The 27,813-nt window shown below is 35.9% G+C and overlaps 1 protein-coding gene and 1 long non-coding RNA gene across 2 annotated transcripts; one reads left to right on the top strand and one right to left on the bottom strand.

Annotated features, from left to right (window-relative positions):
- Window positions 1-100: 100 nt before the first annotated feature.
- On the top strand, window positions 101-26,599 carry Nup133 (nuclear pore complex protein Nup133). Its single transcript, XM_089706955.1, has 22 exons — window positions 101-296; window positions 405-523; window positions 5,697-5,893; window positions 6,472-6,685; window positions 6,922-7,037; window positions 7,283-7,463; window positions 7,709-7,837; window positions 8,058-8,222; window positions 8,673-8,835; window positions 9,192-9,279; window positions 10,127-10,332; window positions 10,652-10,809; window positions 11,446-11,573; window positions 11,705-11,899; window positions 12,121-12,305; window positions 20,495-20,652; window positions 21,307-21,440; window positions 21,876-22,112; window positions 22,588-22,767; window positions 23,445-23,555; window positions 24,983-25,097; window positions 25,410-26,599. Exons 1-22 carry the CDS (start codon window positions 187-189, stop codon window positions 25,568-25,570), a joined length of 3,450 nt encoding a protein of 1,149 aa, XP_089563081.1. The 5' UTR covers window positions 101-186; the 3' UTR covers window positions 25,571-26,599.
- LOC149480205 (uncharacterized) lies at window positions 13,341-14,533 on the bottom strand. The gene is made up of 2 exons (XR_016317087.1): window positions 14,328-14,533; window positions 13,341-13,531 (listed from the first exon to the last, which is right to left on the bottom strand). It is a non-coding gene; the product is annotated as an uncharacterized LOC149480205 (long non-coding RNA).
- Window positions 26,600-27,813: the final 1,214 nt, after the last annotated feature.

The following is a 27,813-nucleotide window of genomic DNA, read 5'->3' as shown; positions in this document are numbered from 1 at the left end:
CTGCACGTGTGGCTGCACGGCTGCTATCTGTGGCTGCTATAGTGAAAAAAAAAACAAACGTCAATTTTGCTGTCAGAGTCCGAATGTCACTCGGGAATGTCAACTGTCGAAATAAGTGATCATCGATTTAAAGGCGGGTGGCGGTTAATTAAATTTTGTATTTATAGTTTCTATTAAAAATACAATATGGATTATAGTAGCACGGGCGGAATGAAAAGTCCCTTCTCTCCCAGAGTAAGACAATCTATTTCTGGCAGAAGGCCTATAGGACTATCATCATCAAAGAAGAATCAAAGGTACCTTAACCTTTGCGCTTCTATTACATATTTATATTTTAAAATTGTTGTTGCTTAGCAAGATTTAAAATGTTTACCTGTTTAAAATATGTTTCTGTCTGATTTTAGCAAATATGCCCAGTCTCCGCAGCAGGAATCGGGTGATGTCATTTACAAGATTGGTCACAGTACCATTGAAACTTATGGCATGCCTTTACCCGTGATGGTCACAGAGGCGCTCACATTTGGTAAATTAAATATTTTTATTTTTTAATATAATTATGATTATATACTTACGCTCGCTCGACGTTGACCGTTACGTCAAAATCCGCTCCGTAGTATTTTTACATTTAAAAATAAAATACTGATAAAACTCAAGTAAAATATAGTCTAAATTCTTAAGTTAGATACAATAAAGAAGTGTAAGTGTTATCCAAGTGAAACAAATTCCAGTAATAAAATAAATGACCGAACAAAAAGTCAGTCACTCAAATTCAAGAAAAGTGATTTGAACTGAGAAGAATTCAACAAAAAACAATTGTGTAAATGGATTTTATTTCACTGCTCACAATAAGTGCCGTAAGTTACCTAAAATACTGCAAAAATTCCATATAGTAAGACAAATAAAATTTACTTTAACCGTAACTGTTAAAACTCTCGAAATCAAGCAACAACTCCAAATTCAAACTACAACTTTCAAGGATAAATGAATAACAAATAACTAGTGGAATTGACTAAAATGCAAATTTTCAACATAGAAAATAAATTCTAGAGGAAAAAATATATACCTAAATTAAGTCTTGTCTCGATAATAACGGTCTCAGCGTTATTACTACCTACATGACATCAGAGACATCTAGATACTAAAACAGCTGGTATATATCTATAAGGGTTATCACTACTAAATACTGATTATAGCACGAGTCATTACATGAAATCTATCTAAATCTAAATATGGATGAAGAATTCGTAACTCTGCGGAAATATAAATCGCAAACACTGAATACATCCTTAAACTCTTCATTCAGGTCCTTGCATTCCACTATTTCGCCAAAAAGCCTACCTGACTTATCAACTGTAATAAATGACAGAGAAGAACTTAAAGAAGAAATCCGAAAATTAAGTTATCAACTACAAGCTGCACATAATGAAATTGACGAGTTAAACTTAGAAATAAACTCCCTAAAAAAACTTACCTCATCACAACAAATCACAATATCACAATATAAATCTATCTGCACAACGCCCACCATATTAAAAACTTCAAGTGTTAGAAAACGGCATAAATACTTAAATGAATCTACTCTTGATGAGCAACTTAGTAATAGCTGCACAGACTTGAATTTAAACTATAAACAAAACAAAGATTACATAGCCTCACTTGAAAAAATATCGCTACCCTCAACATCGAATCATAAAACATCTAAGAAAAACGCATGCTCCTCGTCACTAGATGGCCAACAAGAAAAATCGACAAATTCAAAGTGTCCAATAGATAAATTCATAAATAATGAAGCACCCTATCCAACACAAGATGGCGCGAAGGCAAACTCTTCCACATCAGTACTCTCGCTAGATGGCGCTGAATTAAAAAATAATACAGATAATAAACGCATTATTAATTTACCTCTGAATGAGTCGACAAATGAGAACAAAATACTAATCCTAGGTGGACAGCAATGTATCGGTTTATCAACCGCATTGATACAAAGCAGGGAAAAGACAAAGTACCTAAAATATGCGATAAGTTCGTTTACAAAACCGTATGCCTCAACCCCTGAAATAACGAAAAATGTTTCCAATTTTCCAGATTCTCCCAATAATGTCCTAATTTTATGTATTGGCGAGCATGACAAAAATCCCTTCGAAATAATGTCAGAACTCATAGTTATCCTAAGAAATGTTAAAAATGCAAAAGTAATCTTGTTAAGTGTAATTAATAATCTGTACCTAAGCGAAAAAAAGCTAAATGAGATGTTATTTTATGTATGTAATAATTTTAAAAACTGTGACTTTGTAAATCTAAAACCCTTTTATAGGACAACTAAAATGTATTATTTTGAACTTTGTAAAATTCTCAACTATAAAATTGACATGTATTACTATACAAAAACATTTTTAACTTTCAAAAAAAGCCATTATAAAAGACAAAAAACGTTTTCTGTAAAAAAAGAGTTGCCTCCTGAAAAAGGTACCATACCATACTACTTTCCTATTGTTTCAAAAACAAAATGTTCAAAGCCGTCGGAGTTACACCGTAGTTCGATTCCAGACACGTCAGTAACATTTTTTCGAAAGCTAAACAACAAGAGTCTAACGTAGCTAGTCTATTACATCAAAATATTGCGGGCCTACTTAACAAAACGCAACTTATTGAAGTTACAATTAACGAGCTTTCGGAATTTGGTAATAAAATTAACTTTATTTGTTTTTCGGAAACTTTTATAAAAGCAGGACACGAAACATGCATACAATTAAAAAACTTTAAACTTGCAAGTTCCTTCTCTAGACGCAATGAAAAGCGAGGAGGAGTATGTATCTTAACTGACAAAACTATACAATCAATTAATATACCGTACTGTAATGAAATTTCGGTGGAAAAAGTATTTGAATGTTGCGGAGTCGAAATACCAAATATGAAAATGATTATTATTTGTATCTATAGGACACCAGATTCTAATAGTACCAACTTTCTAAACATTTTTGAAATTCTTTTACATAAAATGACTTTTAAATCAAATAAAAAAATCATAATTGCTGGCGACATGAACATTGATATTTTAAAAAATACTCCCATTTCCAATAGTTTTAAAGAAATCTTAATGGCCTACAACCTTTATTTGCACATTAACCAACCCACGCGGCGAAACTCCTGCTTGGATGTTATCATAAGTAACATTAGAGAGTCAATTGGCAAAGTTCATTTTCTTGATCTGTCAGACCATGAAACTGGCCAAACGTTACAATTTCCCATTGCCACAGTGAAGAAAAAAAATCACATCTTTATAAAAAAACGTTGTTACAGTAAAGAAAATACGAAGAAATTTGTAAATGCTCTAAACAGCTTATCCTGGACCGAAGTTCTACAACAAACCTCAAGTAATGAAGCTTTCAATGAATTTCATGACATAATTAAATTATTTTTTGATCTATGCTTTCCTATAAACAAAATAAAATTAAAGAACAGTGTAGCATCACCCAAATGGATTTCAAAAGGTATAAAAATCTCAAGTCGGAATAAACGTAAGCTTCGTCATACATACTACAAAAGTAAATCTGAAAATAACAGAAATAATTATAAAAAATACGAAAGAGTTTTAAGAAAGTGTATTGTATCTTCTCAAAAATGTATCAACCGCAATTATATAAATAAATCAAAAAATAAATCAAAAGCGACATGGAATATAATATCAAATAAAATTAATAATAATAACATGTCTGAAAATATCGAATATATATCACAAAACGATATTGTAATAAATGAACCTGCTAAAATTGCAGAAGCATTCAATACGTTTTTCAATAGACATAACTCCGCTAATGGTTCTGGTTCTGCTAAGTATAGTATTGTGTCTAACGAATCCTCTATTTTCTTATCTCCGTGCATAGAATCCGATGTTTATAAAGCTGTACAATCCTTGAATAATACTGCAGCAGTAGGATATGACAATATACCAACATGTACTATTAAAATGTGTATAAAAGTAATATGTCCTGTATTAGTCCATCTGCTTAATCTATCTCTTACACAAGGTATATTCCCTGATAGACTCAAATATTCAATCATTAGACCTATACATAAAAAAGGCAAACGACAGGAATTAGTCAATTATAGACCAATTACCCTTATACCAATAATAGCAAAGATTTATGAAAAAATTATGTATAGCAGGTTAAATCGATTTATAAGTAAATTTAATATCATTAAACAAGAGCAGAATGGATTTCAACAAGGTAAATCGACCACACTCGCAACTCACACATTGACTAAAAATATAATTGACAACATTGATAGGCGTAATGAGGTATCTGTAGTCTTCTTTGATATGAGCTGTGCATTTGACTGTGTAGACCATGAATCTCTACTCAGAAAATGTTTTCTCTACGGAATAAGAGGTCCAGCGCACAAGTGGCTGACCTCATACTTGACTAACCGTATGCAATGTGTAGAGATATCGTATATAGACAACAATTCGTTAAAAAAGTCGGTAAGATCACAATACGTACATAATAAATACGGAGTGCCACAAGGCAGTATCCTCGGGCCTCTCCTGTTCTTATTGTACATAAATGATCTTCCTAACGTTACAGAACATAAATGTACTCTGTTCGCGGATGATGTATCCATCACCATACCTCGTAACAAATTGACTACCTACAAAGAAGACATCTATTTGACTATCAAAAATGTAACAGAATGGCTAAAATATAATAATTTAACTCCTAACATTACAAAGACAAAACTAATGCAATTCTGTAATTATCATAACATTAGACATAACCTTGACATAATTTATAATGGACAACGTATTGACGAAGTTACTGAAACGGTATTTTTAGGTATCACATTAGACAACCACTTAAATTGGAAAGCTCACACGGATTCTGTTTGTACCCGTGTAAATAAGTTTGTATTTGCCCTCAGAAGAATTAAACAGATTATTGATGAGAGAGCGGCAATCATTGCATATCATGGTTATGTTTCATCGTTGCTTCGGTATGGTCTTATTTTATGGGGCAACTCTACAAACGTAAACAAAGTCTTTATAGCTCAGAAAAGGTGTGTCAGAGCAATATGTGGAGTAGGGCCCTTAGAAAGTTGTCGAGACTTATTTAAGCGACTCGGACTTTTAACACTTACTTCTTTATACATCTTGGAGGTTGGTATATTTGTAAAACAGCATCCCTATATGTACATTAAAAGTTGTCAAAATAGTCAGTACCCAACCAGGGATCCTCACAGATTGCAACTTCCAATTTGTCGCACTGCTTTATGTAGCAAAAACAGCCATGTTATGAGTGCGAAGATATATAACGGAATCCCAATGGCATTTAAGGAATTGCCCATGCAATTGTTTAAACTTAAATTAAAAAAGCGGCTGCAATCTCATTGCTTTTATAATATAAATGAGTTCTTTGCTTGTAAACACTAAAGATAGATGATAATAATAACTGTAATGTAAAATGTTAAAATTAATCTAAAAATATATTGTATTTTAGTGAGTTAAATACACATAAGTATTTGCATGCCAGTTTGCTGGCGAGTTGTGCGGACTTTATTGTAATATATTATTGTAAAACCTTGTATTAACCACAATTCCTGCAAATAAATTATTTCATTATTTCATTATTTCATACTATTTGCGGTAGATATACAATGTAAACTTCTAAATATTAACTAATTTTTACATTTCTTTTTAGCGAGTGGTGATGTGAGTGTTCGTATGTCTCCATGTGGCTGGTGCTGGGTGGTGACGGGACGGAGAGTGCTTGCCTGGCCTCAAGAAGCTACTGGATCATCATCAGGCCCCACTGCAGCAAGGGAATTAACCTTACCACAGACTGACCTGGCGCACAAAGCTGATCTTGTTATGATATTTTATGAAGATAATGAACAGGTATAACATTTAGTTATTTTAGATCTTATTTATAATTACTTAGTGGCTCAAATATCTGTATATTTATTCAATTAAAATTATTGTTTTATGATAAAACTGAGTGCATGTTTGTATTATATTTGAACTATTTTTTTTATTTGCGCTTTGCTGTGTGTTTTATATTTTCTTAACAGTATGTAACAGTAATAAAAGAACTGAACTGTGTTAATTTTTTTCTGATCTTGAATATACATGAATAATAGTTTGATGAACATCATACACTTAGATTTTTATTGATTACAATGCACCATCTTATGACATTATACAAAAAAAAATGTGTGCGTACTAGTAAATTACAGACGTAAGAAGTGAAACTTCCTTATGACCTTATTTTTCAAAAAATAATTTACTATAATATGCAACTTTACAGAAATACGTCGAATCACGCGTGGTAGGGATTAGAAAAAGATGGCGCGTAAGGGAAAAATGTCACGCGTCACGAAAAAATCTTGCACTAAATTTTTTTACAACCCCGATAAAGAAGTTTCACTTCAAAATATTAAAAAAATTCAATGTCTTTAAAAAATAATTTCTTCCAGGCAATGCCATCATGTGTGGGAGTATCACCAGAGGGTGTGGTACGATACTGGGCCTCTGTGGGCCAGGAGGGTGCGTACAGTGAGATCACCTGTGAGTTAGCGGGCCAGGAGTGTGATCGACTGGTCGCGAGGACAGATGAGAGTGGGGCTACTGTGGGGTCACTGTTGTTGGCAACAACTACATGTACGCTTGTGAGGATTCATACGAGCCGAGGTATGTTTGTTTTTATTCGTTTTTTTGTCTTATTTGAGAATGTTGAACAAAAATAAGTACTTTTGATCAAATAATGCAAACTATAATAATAAAAGAATATTAATGTTTATTCATATTAAGGTACTTATTGATTTTCTTTCTACATCACAATAAACTAAGCAGTGTATTATTGCCATTGATAAATGTTGCTTATTTTCGATTGTCATGTGCATTAAATGATATTATAATTTAAACAGAAGGCAGACCCACAGTGACGTGCCAAATGTTACGACCACCAAGTGGCTGGCTCGGTGGTATCGGCCGACGAGTATCACTGCTTTTTTTTGGATCCATGCCTGCTCATGCTGATACTGTAAGTTTGCAAAAGTTGTTTATTGACTGACGTAAAATTTGTTGAAACGTTCATTTTACTTTTAATTTTAGTAAATAATTTTAAGTCACTGTTGCATTGGACAAATAACTTGTGTGCATATGATTATTACAAATAAATAAATTAAAAAAATACTTTGTCAATATTATGCTCATTAATGTTTCTTGCATAAGAACTTTTAATGGTTATCTAGATTACTAGATGTGAATCTGTGATATACTTGACAGAAGCTAGTAGGCGTGGTGATCCTGCCGCCGCTCGGCAGCAGCTCGGAGGACAACTCGGAGCTGGTGTGCATGGTGGCCGGCGGGCCGCTGCTGCAGCTGTGGGGCGGCGCCGGCCTGCACGAGCACCACCTGCGCAGGCCGCTCGTGGACGCGTTCGCGCGCGCGCACCTCGCGCCGCACGGTGGGTAGCCATGGCAACCGCGGCAATCATGGCGACCGAGGTAACCATGGTAACCGTTGCTTTAGATGAAGTTTTGTGTTGTGCTATCTGTGTGAAAAAATATTTAATCTTAATATGTTCAACAGGTAAATAAATAAATTTTGAAAAGTGTCACCTAATAACTACCTTGAAAAAAAAATAAGTTGTATATTGTCCATTTCTTTAATTTTCATAATATTAGTTAACATTGTATTTGTCAATTCTAGGAGAGCCAAGTACAATGGAGATAATGGCGTTGGATGTGCATCCGATCGGTGATCGGATGTTGCTGCTGTTGGTGGTGCTGGTCGCCGCCTTCAACCAGAGTCGACCCAGTGACATGCGATATGCATTAGGTGTGATATTTTAATTTTGTATTAAATATTTTAAGAAGTGTAATTTTTTTCAACTTCTTCAATTTTCAAAATTTTACTTGTTAAAAATTTGCCCCTCATACATTCACTTATATTAATAACTTGTCAAAAATTCATTACAATTTTAAATGAGACTTTGTTTTAATGATTATCACGCAATATGCAACCTTATGTCTTACACAATAAAGTCCATCCCCCGCAGCGCACGTCAGCGTGGAGCAGCCGGAGAGCCCCCGCGTGGTGGCGCTGTGCGGCGTGGCGGTGCGCGGGCCGGACGAGCCGCCGCGCTGCGTGCCGCTGGCGCCGCTGCCGCCCGCCCGCGCGCTGCTGTACTGGCCCAGCGCGCTCGCCATCGTGCCCGCCGACCGTGAGTGGGGCCTGCTGAAATAAAATATATATTTCAGGACAATTTTCACACATGGCACGATCTGATCCAGATTAAGCTTTCGCTTGTGTTATGGAAACCAGATGCCTGATGAACATACATATATAATGTTATATAAACACTTTTATAGATAATTAACACTCAGACAGAGCAAATGTTCATCATACAAATATTTGCCTCGGGTGTGAATCGAACCTACGACCTATGGCTCGGAAGGCAGGACCACTACCAACCAAGCCAACTGGTCAGTCAATAAAAAATGTGGAAACATAATATATTTAGATATATGTAAAGTGAAAATTCTAAATTGTCAAGTTATGAATCAAAATTACATTCATCCCTATTTTTTGAAACCAAATTAAAGTTTATTTATGTTTGTCCTGTTTCACAAATAATTTTAAATTGTGTTCTGATTACCAATAATTTGGTTAGCGTCCCTGTCTGCGGAGGCGGTGGAGCACGTGGAGGTGGGCGCGGAGGGCGACCGCGTGCTGGGCGCGTGCGGGGCCGCGCTGGGCGCGAGCGGCGCCGCGCTGTTCACCCGCAAGCACGGCCTGCTGCGTCTGCGCGCGCCGCACCACACCCACCCGCCGCAGTGAGGGACATTTTACTATTTCAACACATGTACATCTACACACTAGATACGGATTTTTAAAGAATATAAAAAAAATCCTGTTGAGAAATAACAATTCTTGCAATTGTAAAAAAAAATCGGTTTAAAAATTATGACAAACATTATCATTTATATCATGCATTTATATCATGAGTAGGACCATATAAAGGGGATTGTTAAAAAAAAAATTGAGGTTGTGTTGTTGTCCGCCCGTACTCAAGATCGCACCTGTCAGATTATTTATGATACTATTTTAAAAACTAATACACTTTAGTTATGTAAAATACTAAATTTCATCAAACATTATGTAGTAATAAATGTTAATTATATTCCAACAGATCATTCAGCGGCAGTCCGATGGGGTCACCATGTCCCTCGGACATGTACGAAGGGAATCTCACTTTCTACGAGATCGATCCAAACGAGGTAGGTGTTTATATTTATTTTGAATTTTTAATAAGAATAAATATATAGGTTTGTCTCTAAAATCTTTTGATTTTACTTTGTCGTAACGAGTGACGGTGACTTTAGTACAATTTTTTTTATAATAAACGATTTTTAAAATGATTATCGAAAAGAGGTGTATTTGTAGACGTATACCATTCGAAAAGGTCGTATTCTAAAAGAATTTCAACCCAGTTATCAACCCGCGCTTGAATTTTTAGAGACTTTTGTGTTATATCAATATTTTTTTTTATTGTTACAATTTAAAAAAAAATGTCGTTTCAAAGCTATGTCGATGAATAAAAATTGAATTTGTCAGAAAGATCAAGTTAACTTGTACAGGGTGTATCCGTCTTTTAAGCGGAATAAAAATGCATTATTATATCAAAGTTTACCCGCTTATTATAGAAACTGCAGCTGAAGGAGTGTACAGAGTAAGGCCAACACAGAGAAATATATTTGCACAGAGTACAATATACTATATACTACTAGCTTTCCACTCGCAGTTTCGCCCGCGCAGTCAAAGAAAAACCCGCATAGTTCCCCTTCCCGTAGGATTTTCGGGATAAAACCTATCCTATTTCCCGGGGTCGACAAAGGCCTCCCCGGGGGGGGGGGGGGGTAACAGCAATAAAGGCTATTTTATTTTTTATTTATTTATTTTATTTTATTTCCCGGGGTAAATAGTAGCCTATGTCCTTTCTCGGGTATCAAAATATCTCTATACCAAATTTCATGCAAATTGGTTCAGTAGTTAAGGCGTGATTGAGTAACAGACAGACAGACAGAGTTACTTTCGCATTTATAATATTAGTATGTATTATTCCAGCTAAGCGACATAACAACAGACGCGGTGGGCAAGCTGAAGCTGGCGTTCCTCCTGCACGTGCGGCGCGAGGGCCCGGGCGGTGCGGCGCGCGTGCTGGCCGAGCTGTTCCCGCCCCGAGCCGCCGGGGACGTGGACGCGCCGCTCGACCGCACCGTGCTGGCGCTGGCCGGCGAGATGCTGGACGACGTGCCCGCGGGGGATCCCAGGTGCGCCATTATACGTACCTAAATATAAAGTGTGTGTGCCAGAAGTGAAACTTCTTTGACAAGTTTCAAAGATACAAAAATCGTCGCATTACTCCATGACATGACCTTTGAATTTTAATCTCAACACACCTATAGAAGTTTCACTTCAAAAATTCTTATTTTTTTATGTTAATGTCATTTTCTGTTATGTTAACGTCATTTTTATTGTGTAAAAGTTTTTTCCTGCATAAATGAATAATAAATAAAAATGATGAAAAATTGTTCGAGTAATAATGTATTTTATAAATTGTATAATGTAATTGTGCGTGTGTCCGTGCAGATGGCGCATCCGGTCGGGCAGCAGCCGCGTGGCGCTGGGCAGCTCGGGCGCGCTGCACGCGGCGGGGCAGCTGCGCGACAAGCAGCGCGCCTTCACGCTCTACGTGCACTTCCTGCGCGCCGCCGGCCTGTTCCGGCGCCTCGCACAAGTCAGCAAGGGTGCGTGTGTGGACAGATTATATAGATAAGACTAGATTTCCGCCCGCGGCTTCGCCCGCGTTTTCAAAGGAAAACCCGCATAGTTCCCGTTCCCGTGAGATTTCCGGGATAAAACCTACCCTATGTGTTAATCCATGTTACCTTCTATATGTGTGCTAAATTTCATTGTAATAAAAGAAAAATACTACTGAACCGCAGTAGTATTTTTCTTGACGTATAGAAATTTTCCTGGCTTATCGAAATTTTCCTGGCGTATAGAAATTTTCCTGACGTATAGAAATTTCCCTGCCTTATAGAAATTTTCCCGACGCATAGAAATGTTCCTGACGTATAGAAATTTTCCTGGCTTATAGATTTTTTCCTGACTTATAGAAATTTTCCTGGCTTATAAAAAATTTCCTGACGTAAGTATAGAAATTTCCCTGCCTTATAGAAATTTTCCCGACGCATAGAAATGTTCCTGACGTATAGAAATTTTCCTGGCTTATAGATTTTTTCCTGACGTATAGAAATTTTCCTGGCTTATAAAAAATTTCCTGACGTATAGAAATTGTATACCGTGTTTTTTGGCAAATAAATGAATTTGAATTTATTTATAGTAAGTAGTATGTAAAATAAATATTTATGTGTGTGTAGAGAGCGGGTCGGGGTGTATGAGCACCGCTCAAGCTCTGGGCTCGCTGGCGGCGCGGCTGGCGGCGGCGCGCGCGCTGCAGCGCCTGCACCAGGCCGGCGCGCCGCTCGTGGACGCTGCCATGCAACATGTGAGTTTGAAATCGTTTGTGATTCTACGGTTTTGTCTAATAATAGTATATTTGTGCAAAAATTTATGAATTAAAATTTGAATTATGATAAATAATGTTTTTAATACATTGACAAGAATGCGTATGCGCAGGTGGTGACACGTTCGGAGGAGGAGGAGCCGGAGGTGTCGGAGGCGCTAGCTGCGGGCTCGCTGAGCGCCGCCGATGTGGTGCTGCGCCGCGTGACGCGCGTGCTGCGCGTGTGCCGCGCGCTGCCCGCGCTGCCCGCGCCGCACGACGCGCGCGCCGCCGCGCACCACGCGCACCACGCGCTGCACGCGCTCACCGTACGTGCACACACACACACACACACGCACTTGGTGCTGCGCTACACATAAACAGAGCGGATATTTTTATTGAACATGATAGACAAAACTCAATATTATAAAATATGGAATATCTCTTCAATAAGTCATGAAGTCGATTTTGACGAAAAAATATAACTGTATAGTTAAAACTTTGAAAATAAAAAAATAATTACCAAATTAACACAACGTACACTCCGCAGACGATCCTCAGCGATATGCAGAAGAGCGTGTCACAGTGGCTGTCGTGGAGCGAGGCGGAGGTGGCGGAGGGCGCGGGGGGCGCGGGCAAAGGGGCGGGGGGTGCGGGGTCGGGCGAGCCGTGCCTGCTGCTCAGCGCGCGCTCAGACCTGCCCGCGCTCGCCAAGTACCACACGCACGTCGTCACGTGAGTACTGTAGAGGATATTAAAAAAATAGAAATATAACCTTATTTTCTATACGAAAAAATCACTTTTATATGATAGAGTGAACTTTCATTCAATCCATACTAATATTATAAATGCGAAAGTAACTCTGTCTGTCTGTCTGTTACTCAATCACGCCTAAACTACCCATTTGCATGAAATTTGGTATGGAGATATTTTGAAACTGGAAAATTTCCATAAGGAAAATTTCTATACGCCAGGAAATTTTCTATAAACAAGGAAAATTTCTATACGTCAGGAAAATTTCTATAAGTCAGGAAAATGTTTATAAGCCAGGAAAATTTCCATACGAAAGGAAAATTTAAGACAGGAAAATGTCTATACGTCAGGAAAATATTAATCATTAATCATTCGGTCATCGTCGATGTTAACGTATTTGATCACTCCGTAAATAAAATTTCTTATTATTCAGAAGCACTTGTCAATAGAATTGGAAACTGCACCAAGTGATTAGTTGAAGCTTACGTTTGCAATACAAAACAATATTTCCACAAATATCAAGTAAGTTCACTTAACCCCTCGATCCCGGTATCAAACTATCAAAATTTGGATGACATCGCATGCGCAATTTCCAAAATGGCGACCAGAAATTGCCTTTCACAAAAAAATTAATTATTCCGCATTCAAGCCATATTTTATCATTCTGAAAACGACAATTTACTCATTGATATATTTCCTATCTTATAAAAATTGATATGATTATTAGGTACCAAGAAAGTATAGCTGTTTTACATGTCCAAAGTTTGCAAACGTGTTCTATGGACTAGATTGCAGAAAATAAATGCATTCTCAGTTATAATACAAATAACAAGGACCTATGCTATCCACTTATGTAAACAATTTGACAAATAACATTGAGATGTTTATAAAAACGGCACTTGAAACACGACCCGACGAAACAATAACATCACTAGGGATGTACCTATTCTTTTTCTAGTTTATCGATAGTCACGTTTTGTGTAAGGAATACAAGTATAGGGTAATAAAAAAATACAACATGTTACAATTGCTTTATTTGCACGAAAAATATAAACAGTGGTTATAATGTTTATCATCATCATCATCATCATCATCATCATTGCGTTCAACTCAATTTGAAATAAATATATTGCTGGATATGTGTATTTCCTAATCGGCGGCATTCCCATAAAATTCTTGTTATTATACCGAAGGCTATTATCTCCATCCTGTGAAAAAAAAATAAACATTTTTATCTATACAAATATTATAAAGAGGAAAAGTTTGTATGTATGACAAACATACAAACAATTTTACAAATATACATACAATTATGAAACTATACACTCATATTTACAAACTGATACAGACAAACATACACGAAAACTGCAATTCTCACAATTTCTCATACATACCAATCAAATCAAATAAATATAAATATAAAAATAAATATAAATCAACAAACTCCCTTTTTTGAAGTAGTTAAAAATCAAGATGTAATAAATTTTATTTACTTTATTCTGGCGAATACACAAACTTTCATATTTACAAATACATATCATTATATTATACATCCAACCATAATCATCTGTCGACCTATCGATAAAGCTATCGACAATCCTCCGTAACTATTAAAATACGCCTTGCAAGCCATTCACCTCCGTACATTCATACAAATAGGGATCAAAATGGCGTGCTGAGAATTTATCAAGAAAACCGTTATTTTGATACATCGAATACAGAAATTCTCGTATTTTTATTACAAAATTTCTAATAAAAATGATTAGAAAAAAGGTCAAATCTGAATGGAAACTAGTTTCAATTGAGTGTTTTAGTAATTTTATAGTATTCACGAACCTAAATCGCAATGAAATCTCCGGAAATATGCGACTATAGGTAGTCACTTTTGAACTTGAAAATCACTCATATTACAATGTATTTTTTACAACCAATTATCTACAGAGCTTCAATATATGCACAATAACACAGTTTAGTAACAGTTATCCGATATTTTATAGTACTTACCTTACAAAAATCCAATAAACACGCACGAGTTGCACAATGACACTTCAAACAAAGAGGCCTCTAAACGTAGATAAAAAATATAGAAGCGTCCATAGTGCACTGTATTTTTTCGTTTGACTCGATGGCATATTTATCAATGTTTGTCTATGACTAAACTTGTTCAAACAAAAGTAGACTCTAAATATATTATATTTCGGGTTAAAGTCGATGAGGAAGCGTGGCCCGATAGGGCCTAACGGTGTTGAACAGAATGGCGTATTACGTCATATCGCGGCCCGATCGGGCCTTACGGTGATCAAGAGGTTAAAATAATAACCACTTGGACGAAAAAACATACATTTGGATGTCAACATTATTTTTCGACCTACCCTAGAAAATTTTAAGAATATTTTTCTTGCAAGTTGTCACTACTGCCAAGAGAGCATTTATTGATGTGCAAATTTTTGATGTACTGACAAACCATAGATTAAAGAGGAGCATTTACTGCTGTGCTGTTTACAAATATATTTATTTCGATAATTTATTATAAACCGCTCAAGATTAAGATAGTTCATACTTCTTGCTTAAAATGAGTTCCTGTAATGCTTGTCACCGTGTTATTAGTATTACCGAGAGATTATCATGTTCACTTTGCTCACAATGTTACCATTTCGCTTGTGTGAATTTCACGAAAGAAAACTTTACGAAAATGTCTAGCAAAAATAAAGCGACTTGGAAATGTCCGGAGTGCAAGGTGACTAAGAGGAAAGGAGATATCAGCGACACCCCGGTCAAAGATTCGGGTGATACGATTACAAATTTCGGGAATAAAGATGATGTAATTTCTATGGATACCTTTAATGAGCGTATTTTATTGTTCGAGTCTACAATTTTGACTAGAATGGAGTCATTGCTTACAGAATCTTTTGAAACAAGGTTAAAGACTGAATTTGAATCAATTCGCAATGATGTCAAGTTAATTCCAGAACTAGCAAAATCGGTCGAGTTCTTTTCATCAAAATATGACGAAGTTTATAAAGAACTACAAGAAGCCAAATCTGAATTATCGGAACTTCGTCATGAGATTGTTCAGCTTCGTGAAAACATGAAGCATTTAACTTATAAAGTTGATCAAGTGGAACTCCGAGCACGGGAGAACAATATCGAAATTCAGTGCTTACCAGAACACGCCAATGAAAACTTGGTTAATACTGTAATGCAGCTGGCGAAGATTACTTCGTGTCCTTTAATAGAAAAGGACATAATCTCCTGTACACGCGTGCAAAAAGTAAACCCCAAATCGAACAGGCCGAAGTCTGTTATTGTTAAGCTCTCCTCGACACGTCTACGTGATTCTATTCTGGCTTCATATTTTACATTCAACAAGACAAATTCAAGCGACAAACTGAATAGCGCACATCTTGGAATTGGAGGAGAAAAGCAGTCAGTTTATGTGATGGAGCACCTGTCTTCTTGCGTCCGAGAACTTCACGCTCAAGCTCGTATCCTCAAGAAAGAAGGAGTGTGTAAATACGTCTGGGTTCGCAATGGCCGTGTTATGGTTAGAAGGAACGATTCCTCGCCTGCTGTGTGGGTTAAAAATGCGGACGTTTTAAGTAAGTTCAAAGTGCTTGGTTAAAATATTATGTATATTGTATATCCCTTTTTTAAATGTCTCTTATAATAATCACAATGAATTCGTTGAATATTTATTACCAGAACTCTAGAAGTATTCGTGGTAAACTGCTCGAGTTAAAACTGTCGAGTTCCGCCTGTACATATGATTTGATAATACTTACGGAAACATGGCTCAACAATAGTGTTTTCGATGCTGAAATTCTTAATGATAGGTACCAAATCTTCAGACGGGACCGATCCACTACTAGTAGTCGCAAAAATGACGGTGGTGGAGTGCTTATTGCTGTTTCTAAACAAATTAAAGCTTCACGCATCTGTTCCTTTGAAAGTGAGAGCGAAGATTTGTGGATAAAGATATCTACTAATCACAATAGTTTTTTTAAAACTCTTTTTATATGCGCCGTTTATTTACCACCACCATTGACACTCCCTCAACTGGAATCCGAATTGTTTTCAATGAGTAAAGCTTTCACGAACATAGGGGACAGTAATGTCTTAATCGTCGGTGATTTTAATACGAGTAAACTTCTATGGGACATACCCTCCACCCAACCTGAACGTCACTCAACGACCTCACTTATGGTGGATTCTAATTTGATGTCTAGTTGCTTGAACGATTTTTTGGCATTACATAATTTGCGGCAGTACAATACAGTTTTAAACTCTGATGATAAAATTTTGGATTTAGTCCTCAGTAATATTGATTATGTTAAGACAGAACTAGCTTTATCAGCACTGACTAGGGTCGATTGCTATCATCCGGCTATTAATATTTTAGTAGACTTTCCCGTGCACAAATTTTTAAAAAGGAATAGAGTGGTGAAACTTAATTTCATGAAAGCTGATTATGAAGTTATCAAAAGCAAACTTTATGAAATTGACTGGAATGCGGAATTAGCCACCATAAATGAGGTAGACGATATGGTAGAAAAGTTTTACTCCATTATTAATCATATTATTGAGGACAATGTTCCCAAAAAACATATGCACAAAAATTATTTGTATCCTGTTTGGTATGGTAAAAATTTAATAAAACTTTTAAAAGAAAAAGAAAAAATAAGAAAAAAATTTATGAAATATAAAAATCCTTTAGATAAACTGGAGTTTAACTTAGCGAGAACTCGATGTCATAACGAGATTAAGCTAAGCTACCAAAAATATCTTAAAAACGTCGAAGTTTCTTTAAGTAATAATAATATAAAAGCTTTTTGGTCGTATATTTCCGCCAAAAGAAATTCTAAAGGTATAATACCGGAGGAAATGCTTCTTAATAATGTTGTTTATTCCTCTCCTGCAGATATATGTAGTGCCTTTGTTGAACACTTTTCTTCCGTTTATACCAAAAGTAATTGGATTAATTTAGTACAGCTTATAGATGAAACTTCTCCTCGAAATAATATTTTGGATAGAATTGTATTGGATAACGCCTCAGTGATAAAATCCTTTAGAAAATTGAATATCAATAAGAGCGCTGGATTGCCTTTCAGTGCCATTAAACATAATATATAATAAATCTTTAAATAGCGGTTATTTTCCCTCACAGTGGAGGACATCTAATATAGTTCCTATTCCTAAAAGCGGCGAAGCTAGAGATATTCAAAACTACAGACCCATTTCACTGTTATCTGTGTTTGCAAAATGCTTTGAATCGCTGATATACCCATATTTAACATACCACTTAAAGGCCGAATTAATACCTGAACAACATGGTTTTCGTATTGGGATGTCTACCTTAACTAATCTGGTCAGTGGTCACTTACACTGATGATTTGTGTGATGTTATTGATAGAGGTCAAGAAATAGATGCAATATAATATATGGATTTTAGTAAGGCATTCGATAAGGTGGATCATTCACTGCTGCTTAAAAAGTTGTCAAGGGTTGGTATTCATGGTCTAATGTTAAAGTGGTTTGCAACTTACTTAGGCAATAGAACGTCAAAAGTTACGGTTAATGGTTATGAATCGCAGCCATTTGTAGCTACTTCGGGTGTTCCCCAGGGCTCGCACTTGGGGCCTATTCTGTTTTTAATGTTTATTAATGATTTGTCCTATGAAATTAATCACTCAAAATTTATACTATTCGCGGATGACCTTAAAATATTCAAAAATATACATAATACAGAGGATGCTAAACTTCTTCAAGACGATCTAAATCGAATCTCAGAATGGACAGTATCTAATAAGCTACCGTTAAATATAAATAAATGCAAATTTATAAAATTTTCCAAAAAGTTACGACCTCAACCATCTTCGTATTCCATAAATAATATCATCCTTGAGGAGATAACCCAAGTGCGAGACTTAGGAGTAACATTTGATAAAAAATTAGGTTTTATTCATCATATTAATAATATAGTAACGAAATCTCTAAAACTTCTTGGGTTTGTATGGAGAAATTGCAAAATGTTCAAAAGTGTGCTACCTATAAAAATTGTATATTGTTCATTAGTAAGATCTCTCTTGGAATATTGCTCACCAGTCTGGAATCCATCTTATCGATGTCACATAAAAAGACTTGAGTCTGTACAGAAAAAATTTCTTTATCTACTTACTTTTCATCAGCAAAAACTTAAATCTTTAAAATCATACGACCTCAGATTAAACTTTTTTAAAATGGAAAGTCTTAAACATCGGAGATGGATGGCAGATCAAATGTTGTTATATAAAATTGTTACAAATTCGTATATTTGTCCTAATCTTCTATCAAAAATTAATATAGCTGTTCCAAGGAGATAGATACTCTAGGAAAACCAATGTATTTTTTGTCAAAAGATATAGAACCAATTTAGGCTTCAACAGCGTCATTGCTAGAGTTTGTCGGGAACATAATAGATTATTTAATAGCACAAAAGTTGACATCAACTTTCTTAGTTTGTTTGCATATAAAAGCGTTTTACATAAAAATTATACTGATGAGAATAATGTTTTCTGATTAGAATTTATACTACGATTAGAAGCTATAATTTGATACAACTCAAAAATGCATGTTGTATTTGCCTGTAATTGGATCTACATCTTGCTATGCATGCTAATTTATGTCACATACTCAAAATATATTATAAATATAAGATGTACATCTGTTGGCAAATCAAATAAATAAATAAATAAATAAAATAAATAAAAAAATGCCTATAAGCCAGGAAAATTTCTATACGTGAGGAAAATTTCTCTGCCGCAAAATATGGATAAGTAAAATTTCCATAAGTCCGGAAAATTAGTATAAGCCAGAAAAATGTTTATACGCCAGAAAAAATTCTAAAAAAAAAAAAATTTCCATGACAAAGGAAAATTTAAGACAGGGCATTTACCATAAGTCCGGAAAATTTCTATACGTCAGGAAAATTTTTATAAGCCAGAAAAATTTCTATACGTCAGGAAAAATTCTATAAGCCAGGAAAATTTCTATACGTCAGGAAAAATTCTATAAGCCAGGAAAATTTCTATACACCAGGAAAATTTCTATAAACGAGGAAAATTTCTCTGCCTCAAAATTATATGGAAAATTTGTATAAGCCAGAAAAATGTTTAAAAGCCAGAAAAAATTCTATACGCCAAGAAATTTTCCATAAGTCCGGAAAATTTCTATACGTCAGGAAATTTTTTATAAGCCAGGAAAATTTCTATACGTCAGGAAAAATTCTGTAAGCCAGGGAAATTTCTATACGTCAGGAAAATTTCTATGCGTTGGGAAAATTTCTATAAGCTGGCAAAATTTCTATAAGGCAGGGAAATTTCTATACGTCAGGAAAATTTCTATACGCCAGGAAATAAATAAATATTATAGGACATTATTACACAAATCGACCTAGTCCCACAGTAAGCTCAATTAAGGCTTGTGTTGTGGGTACTAGGCGACGATAAATATAATATTTAATAAATACATATATAGATAATAACACCCAGACCCAAGAACAAATAATTGAGTCCATCACACAAATATTTGCCCTGACCGGGGATCGAACCCGGGACCGTCGGCTCAGTAGGCAGTTACTTTACCACTGCGCCACACGTAACACATAGGGTAGGTTTTATCCCGGAAATCCCACGGGAACGGGAACTATGCGGGTTTTCCTTTGAAAGCGCGGGCGAAGCCGCGGGCGGAAATCTAGTTTTCCATAAGTCTGGAAAATTTCTATACGCCAGAAAAATGTTTATAAGCCAGAAAAAATTCTATACGCCAGGAAAATTTCCATGAGAAAGGAAAATTTAAGACAGGACATTTTCCATAAGTCCGGAAAATTTCTATACGTCAGGAAAATTTTTATAAGCCAGGAAAATTTCTACACGTCAGGAAAAATTATATAAGCCAGGAAAATTTCTATACGTGAGGAAAAATTCTATAAGCCAGGAAAATTTCTATACGTCAGGAAATTTTTTATAAGCCAGGAAAATTTCTATACGTCAGGAAAAATTCTATAAGCCAGGAAAATTTCTATACGTCAGGAAAATTTCTATGCGTTGGGAAAATTTATATAAGCGCGTACAAAATTGTTTTAACTTAGTTCAGTATTTTTTATAAAAAAAAATTTAGTAAATCTATTCTTACAGGCAAGTGGCGCACAACTGCGGCGACGCAACATTACGCGCGCAAGTGCTGGAAGGTGCGGCGTCATTCGCAGACCTGCTGCTAGCGGCCGCAGAACCGCTCGCTGCGCACGCGCCGCGCTTATATCAGACGCTGCGCCGCGATCTCATACAGCCTTATAGTGTGTATTTATAAAAATGTATTTTTGTGATGTGTGCAATTTTATACTTACGAATGAAAACAATGTTTTACTGTTAATAATGTATGGGCTGCTGAATGATATGATATGATATCCCATACACTCCTTTTATTGATAAGTTGATAGATTGATAGTTTGATAGATGATGTAGCTTTTGATCACTTTATTATATTGTATACTTTAAACTAATGATGATATAAATGATATTGATAGTTGATGATATTAATTGATAGTTCATATAGCGCATACACCCCGAGCGCTTTACACGAGCCGCGAGCGCAGACTGATTCGTAAAGATGTTGTTTTTACGGTAATGTAATTGAATCGTGTAAATCGCTGACTCAGGATGTACGGCTAGTCCGTAAAAATAATATGTATATGCATATTTGTGACACCAATTAATAAATATAATTCGATAGTCATAAATACTTGTTTACTGCATCTATTGTTTTTTTTTCTTAATTCATAAACACTGACTCAAATCTCGGTTTACGGTCAGTTTTTTTCGATTCTTATTTAATTTTATTAATTTTTTACCTAGTAAATTGAAATTTTGCAGAATATACAATTATTCAATTGTTTTTCCATGTAAAGAGGGTGGATCTAGATGAAAAATATAAATATTATTATCCTCAGTAACTGAAGGCCAGTTAGAACGCGCGGCAGCCCTAGCAGAGAAGTTTCTAGAATTAGAGCTGCTGGTGGACATGTGCGTGCGCTCGCGTCGTCTCGATCAGTTGCACGCTTATCTCGACAAATACGAGCAGCAGGTATGGGTGCTTTATCTAGTTTATTTGTTGAAAAGTCTTAGTTGCAGTTGATAAATGTGTAAATAATAATTTTTGGTCCTTCGAGTCGTCACATAGTGTTGCGTTAGATATTAATTTTAATTCGATTTATAGCAATCGTGTAAGAATTGTATATTCAATTCGTGAGATATCGTAATGTCGATGTCCTTGAGCCTTCCAAAATAAAGATTCGATTGTACGTGAACAAAAATATGAATAAAGAGTAAATCTTTCTTAAAATATTTTTGTATCGTACATGAAATAAAATACGGAGAACATAGCGTTAAAAATGTTTATTCTTTGATATTCCATTCCTAAACTATTTTGTGCACCAAAGAGTGAAATAAGTACTCTATCTAATTATCTAATTATTAACATTAAAGGTTATCTCAGCTCAATCTATGCTTACTATCGCAGGGTATATCAGAGACCGCGTTCGGTCTGCTCGCCTCAGGGCCGGGCGAGTGGCGGGCGCTGCTGCTGCGCTCGCTGGGCGCGCGGCGGGGCAGCTCGCTGGGCCGCTGGCTGCAAGCCGCGCCCGCGCGCCAAGAGCTGCACGCGCTGCACGCGCTGGCTCGCGCATCGCACGGGGTTGCAGCGGCCGTGCTGTGTGACATGGCGGACGACGAGGTGGAGTCCGTCGACAGGATGGCGGTTAGTGCGGCATTCATGTATTATTGCATAGTATTTCGCAAAAAAAAGCAATACTAATGATATTATAAAGCTGAAGAGTTTGTTTGAACGCGCTAATCTCAAGAACTGGTCTGATTTGAAAAATTATTTCGGTGTCGGATAGCCCATTCATCGAGGAAGGCTATAGGCTATATATATCATCACGCTAAAACCAACAGAAGCGGAGCAACGCAGTTGAAACCGCGGAGTGCAGCTAGTAATAAAATAATTTAATTCATATTAATCGCTTGCAATGTTTTAGTTGGTCTTGTTTTAAATTATCTAAAATTTAAAAATGATAAAACGCAATTTCCATTTAGTTAATATATTCGCTGTTGTTGAAAGAATACGCAGATTCTATTATCCATACATTAAATCTAACTTTAAGTTATACATTATTTTTCGATTTACACTTTGTGTGTATGGTTATTACTTATTGCCAACACTTTGTGTGCAGACGATGGCGTCACTCAGCAAGCTATGCCTCTACGCGGACGACTGTGTGGAGCCCGCGGAGAGCAAGCCCGCCTGGCAGCGCGCTGAAGAGCTGCTGTCACTAGCGGCACACCACCGCGCGCTGCCCGCACAGCTGCAGCACGCGGGGGACAGGAGGCATGCGCCGCAGGACCTCGTGCAGGTGACACACGTTACACTAAGAACACTATCTCATGTATAGATGATTATATTTACACAAGCGGCTTCGCACGCGTTTTTAAAGAAAAAAGACGGGTTGCACTCCGGGAGTGCCGGCAGAAGTGAAAACTTGATTATTAACGTTGAGCATGTTTGATATTTTGGAATGGTATCCGTCTTACGCTTTTTCGATCAGGTCACGTGTCCTGACGCGAGTTTAAGATTTTATACCCATTACAGAAAAAGTGCTCAACGCCGCTAAAGAAGTTTTCACTTCAATAATGCGCATAGTTCCCGTTCCTGTAGATTTCCGGAATAAAAGTAACCTATTTCATATTCTGAGCCTTCTGAGGTGCATGAAAATTATATTTTAATCGGTGCTGTAGTACTCGCGTGAAAGAGTAACAAATATTCACCTATCTTCACAAACTTTCGCATTTATAATATTAGTAGGATGATCGAAACTGCAGCAAGCACAATAGGTTGAACGCTACGAACTGTATTGTTTGTACTATCCATACACTATGTTCGCTTAAATTTGATCAAATCAATTTAATGTTATTAAGGAACGATTTCATAACGTAGTCTTTTCAATGGAGCATAAAAAAAATCTAAAAAGTAAATACATATTTTGTAAAGAGGACTTGATAAACTAGTATTTATACGCGTCTCTATTCACAGATGTACCTGGACAGCGATATCAAGGCGTTAACAGAGTACGACTATAAGAAGGCGCTCGATCTCACCGACTTTGTGGAGGATCCGGAAGTGAGAGACCATTTGCGGCTCAAGGTACGAGTTTTGTAAAAAAATAATTGAAATATATTATTTGATTTTAATCGGTTTCCTTGTTTATAGAAATTTTCCTGGCGTATAGAAATTTTCCTGACGTATAGAAATTTTCCTGGCTTATAGAATTTTTCCTGACGTATAGAATTTTTTCAGGCTTATAAACATTTTTCTGGCGTATAGAAATTTTACGGACTTATGGAATATTTCCTGTCTTAAATTTTCCTTTCTCATGGAAATTTTCCTTACGTTTAGATTTTTTTCTGGCTTATAAACATTTTTCTGGCTTATACAAATTTTCCGGACTTTTGGAAATTTTACTTATCTATATAATTTTGCGGCTACATAATCTATACAAATTTTCCTCACGTATAGAAATTTTCCTGGCGTATAGAAATTTCCGGACTTATGGAAAATTTCCTGTCTTAAATTTTCCTTTTACATGGAAATTTTTCTGGCGATTAGAATTTTTTCTGGCTTATAAACATTTTTCTGGCGTATAGAAATTTTCTGGACTTAAGGAAAATTTCCTGTTTAAATTTTCCTTTCGTAAATTTCCTGTTTAAATTTTCCTTTCGTATGGAAATTTTCCTGGCTTATAAACATTTTTCTGACTTATACAAATTTTCCTTATCTATATAAATTTTCCCGACGTATAGAAATTTTCCTGACATAGAAATTTGCCTGACGTATATAAATTTTCCGTTTATAGAAAATTTCCTGGCATATAGAAATTCTCCTTATGGAAATTTTCCAGCATATATAAATTTTCCCGACATGGAAATTTTCCTGACTTATAGAAATTTTTCCTGACATCGTAATTTTTCTGTCAATATTGTTGAAATCATTTTTCTAATCTTCCTAAAATTGGAAATTTTTACGACTGATTAAAGTAAACCCGCAACTTCTTTCCGCGTACGGTGAAACTGTGGAACGATCTGCCACCTGCTGTGTTCCCGAACAACTACGACATTGGGGCCTTCAAGAAAAGAGCTTATTTGTCCATAAAAGGCCGGCAAAGCACAGTGTTTATGGGCGGTGGTGACCACTTAACATCAGGTGGCCCACCTGCTCCTTTGCTTGCTCTCTATCCACAGGCCGCGCGTGCGCATGGCTCAGTAGGTAAAGGTAGCCTATGTCCTTTCTCGGGTATCAAAATATCTCCATACCAAATTTCATGCAAATTGGTTCAGTAGTTTAGGCGTGATTGAGTAACAGACAGACAGACAGAGTTACTTTCGCATTTATAATATTAGTATGGATGTATAGTATTACTTGTGATTTTATATATGCGTATCTTTTTAATTGTAAATACGCAAATCCCACTACGCAATCAAATTTATCGCTAAAAATTTCTTCATTTGTAATGTATGTAAAGATCTGGAGCGATAAATATTGATTTCTTGTTATAAATTGAAATGTATATGTAGATCTGGAGCGCATCCATCCTGTGCGAGGAGTGGAGCGGCAGCGGCGGGGAGGAGCCGCAGCTCAGCGTGCAGGGCAAGATGTTCTACCGCCTGCTCGACCTGCTCAACGTTATGGGTCCGTATAATTTTGTCATTAAAAAACACAAAATGCGTCTTCTTACTATTATTATTGGTTCAAAAAACAGAATTTCATCTGGACTTCTAAATGGTTCATTAAAATGAAAGCCAGTCTTTATTGAATTATGCATGTCATTCAAAATAGATAGAGATATAGATCATGCAATTTTGAAGAATTTTGACATATTTAGTTTATATAATACTGTTAAATTATACATACGTTACAGATAAGCACTAATTTTCATCAGAACAGTTCGACGAAACTAACACTTAACTGATATCCAAATAAAAAACTACAATTTGTCAACAGGTTCGGACATAGAAGTCCTCCTCCCACCGCTAGAGCAGCTGCTGTCCCTCCCGGAGCTGCAGGACTTCGCCCGCGACCCCCGGAAGCACTATCTGCTTAAATACACGTACGCCTCTCTCGCGGACGACCAGCACGACCAGGACCAGGACCAGGATATGTAGACCATGGACGTGAAGTGTCATGGTCTATGCAGATAATTGTTGGCCACCAGCTGTTAGACCATAGAGCATAGAATAATAAGAAATTATTAACTTTAAATGAACGATTGAGTGGGTGGAATGGTGAATGTGATTTTGTTGTTTCATTATCTAAATGTGTAATTTTAAGTTTTCGTGCGTAACTTTAAAGCTTTTAACGTTTAACCAATTTCCAAAAACAAAATGAAGGGATTCTATGTTCGTCGGAATGTATTTTTTTTTAAATTCATATTTCACGCCTAAACGAAATTACTTAAAAATATCAGAAAAAATTATGAGTAAAACAGGCAAAAATTTAATTAAACTAATTTTTACGCTTCAGAAAACCGCATTATATCCACACTATTCAGTGTATGAGGTGATAATTTGTATGTTATAAATATGAATGAATAAGTTTTGCTATGTCACTAACGGTCTAACTAATAAAATGTTACCCATTCGCTTTGCAATGGATTAGTAATTGCAATAACCTGTCTTGTTTTTAATTGACGTTTCATGTGAGCAAGAGCAGGACAAAGCTATGGTAGAAATTTATCCATTGCTTAACTTTTTGTTAGTAAGGCCGTAAGTAAATAAATGGAGAATAAGAAAATTACCTACAAGTAACTCCTATTAAAATAAAATACAGTTTTAAACCAGTCCTCTGTCAAACTCTGTTAAGTACTTACTTATATATACTTTATAAGTTGCTCACTCTACATTAAAGTCCTTACTGTTTCAATTATGGATAAACTGAATCAGTATACCTTCAGAAAATTGTTGCCAATTTATCAAGAAAGATGAACTGTTACTACACATACACTAATTATTATTAAGAAAATAATATAAGACTTGTATTAGAAAGGTAAAAAACTCACCATTCGATAATTTTCAGTCAGACTGATTTAATGTAAGTGTAAGGTAAAGGAAAAATTTAGTTTTGTATCGAGATATTTTATTGTTGTAATGTTGTGAAATATTTGTAAGTTAAAATAAAATATTGATTTCCAGAAATTGTTTTATTTAAGTATACCATTTCCATTATCATTTTTTATACTGCCTATTTCGATTTTCTAATAACATTAAATAATTTTGAATTCATTAAAAAATAATTAATTTTGTATGGATCACGATATGAAAGAGACATCAAATCAATAACTTTTGATTTCGAGATTGAGATAATAATACTACCGTATGGAGGAGACACCACGAACAAAATCTGTGCGCCATTTTTTTGCTCTAACTAAGTTTTAAAAATTTATAATGTCCAAAAGATATAAATAAAACACTTTGATTAATTAATCTGTCTTTAATCGCAGATCACTCACTATAAGTAGTTCACAATACCAGCTTACATATAACAGTCAAGGTATATCTGTTTAGAACACACTTTTCTTTTACAATCTAAGTCTATAATTAACAATATCAAGTAATTAAACAGATAACAGTGTCTTTTCACTAAATAACTCACTCACAATACTTTCTTATAAAAGATAAAATATTACAGTGTTAACGCTATCGCTCCTTAAAACCAACTGTCGGAGGCAAGACCGCACCTCTAGTCTAACAACTCGCCTCTCAGGGACTTTCCCTTCAGGGGATTCACCGTAGGGAATTTTCCATGGTACACAACTAGAAGCTAGAGCTTTGTCTTGACATCGGTGAATCCCCCTCGGTACAGTCCCGTCTCAATTTACAACGCATAGCCAAATGTCTTGCCCCCTCTGCACCTCACCTCACCTCCTCTACACACCTCACCTCTACGCGCCTCTCATCTCTCCTCGTTACAGTCGGCCATCCTGTAACAATTGCACCGCAATTGGTGCACCAAAATTGCATTAGCTCTCCAGCAAATCTATAAGATCATCCCTAGTTACAACTTCCTCATCACTACTAGAATCACTATTTTGGGGAACAGAAGTGTAAGCTCTAAGAGAATCTGCAGCCACTATACCAGTGAACTTTTTATAGCCTCTTATTCCTTTGATACTTTTAATTTCATAGCGACCATTGCCTAGCACTTTAATAACAGTATAAGGTCCTGAATATAAAACTTGTAATTTAGTATTTACACCTTTAACATGACCACCACTAGGTGCCTGTTTCCATAAAACCAAATCCCCCTTACTAAATACTTTCTCTGCTTTATGTCTACTATCATATTGTTTTTTCATTATTTCAGCTTTTCGCTTTAAATTCTTACTAGCATTTTCCCGCTTCTGTTCCAC

The sequence above is a fragment of the Colias philodice genome, chromosome 18, assembly GCF_061535455.1.
Source record: "Colias philodice isolate Cphi_HAF_F1 chromosome 18, ilColPhil1 Martin Lab GWU primary, whole genome shotgun sequence".
NCBI lineage: Eukaryota > Metazoa > Arthropoda > Insecta > Lepidoptera > Pieridae > Colias > Colias philodice.
Note: the sequence above shows the minus strand (reverse complement) of the source record. Positions and strands in the feature narration are given on the sequence as shown.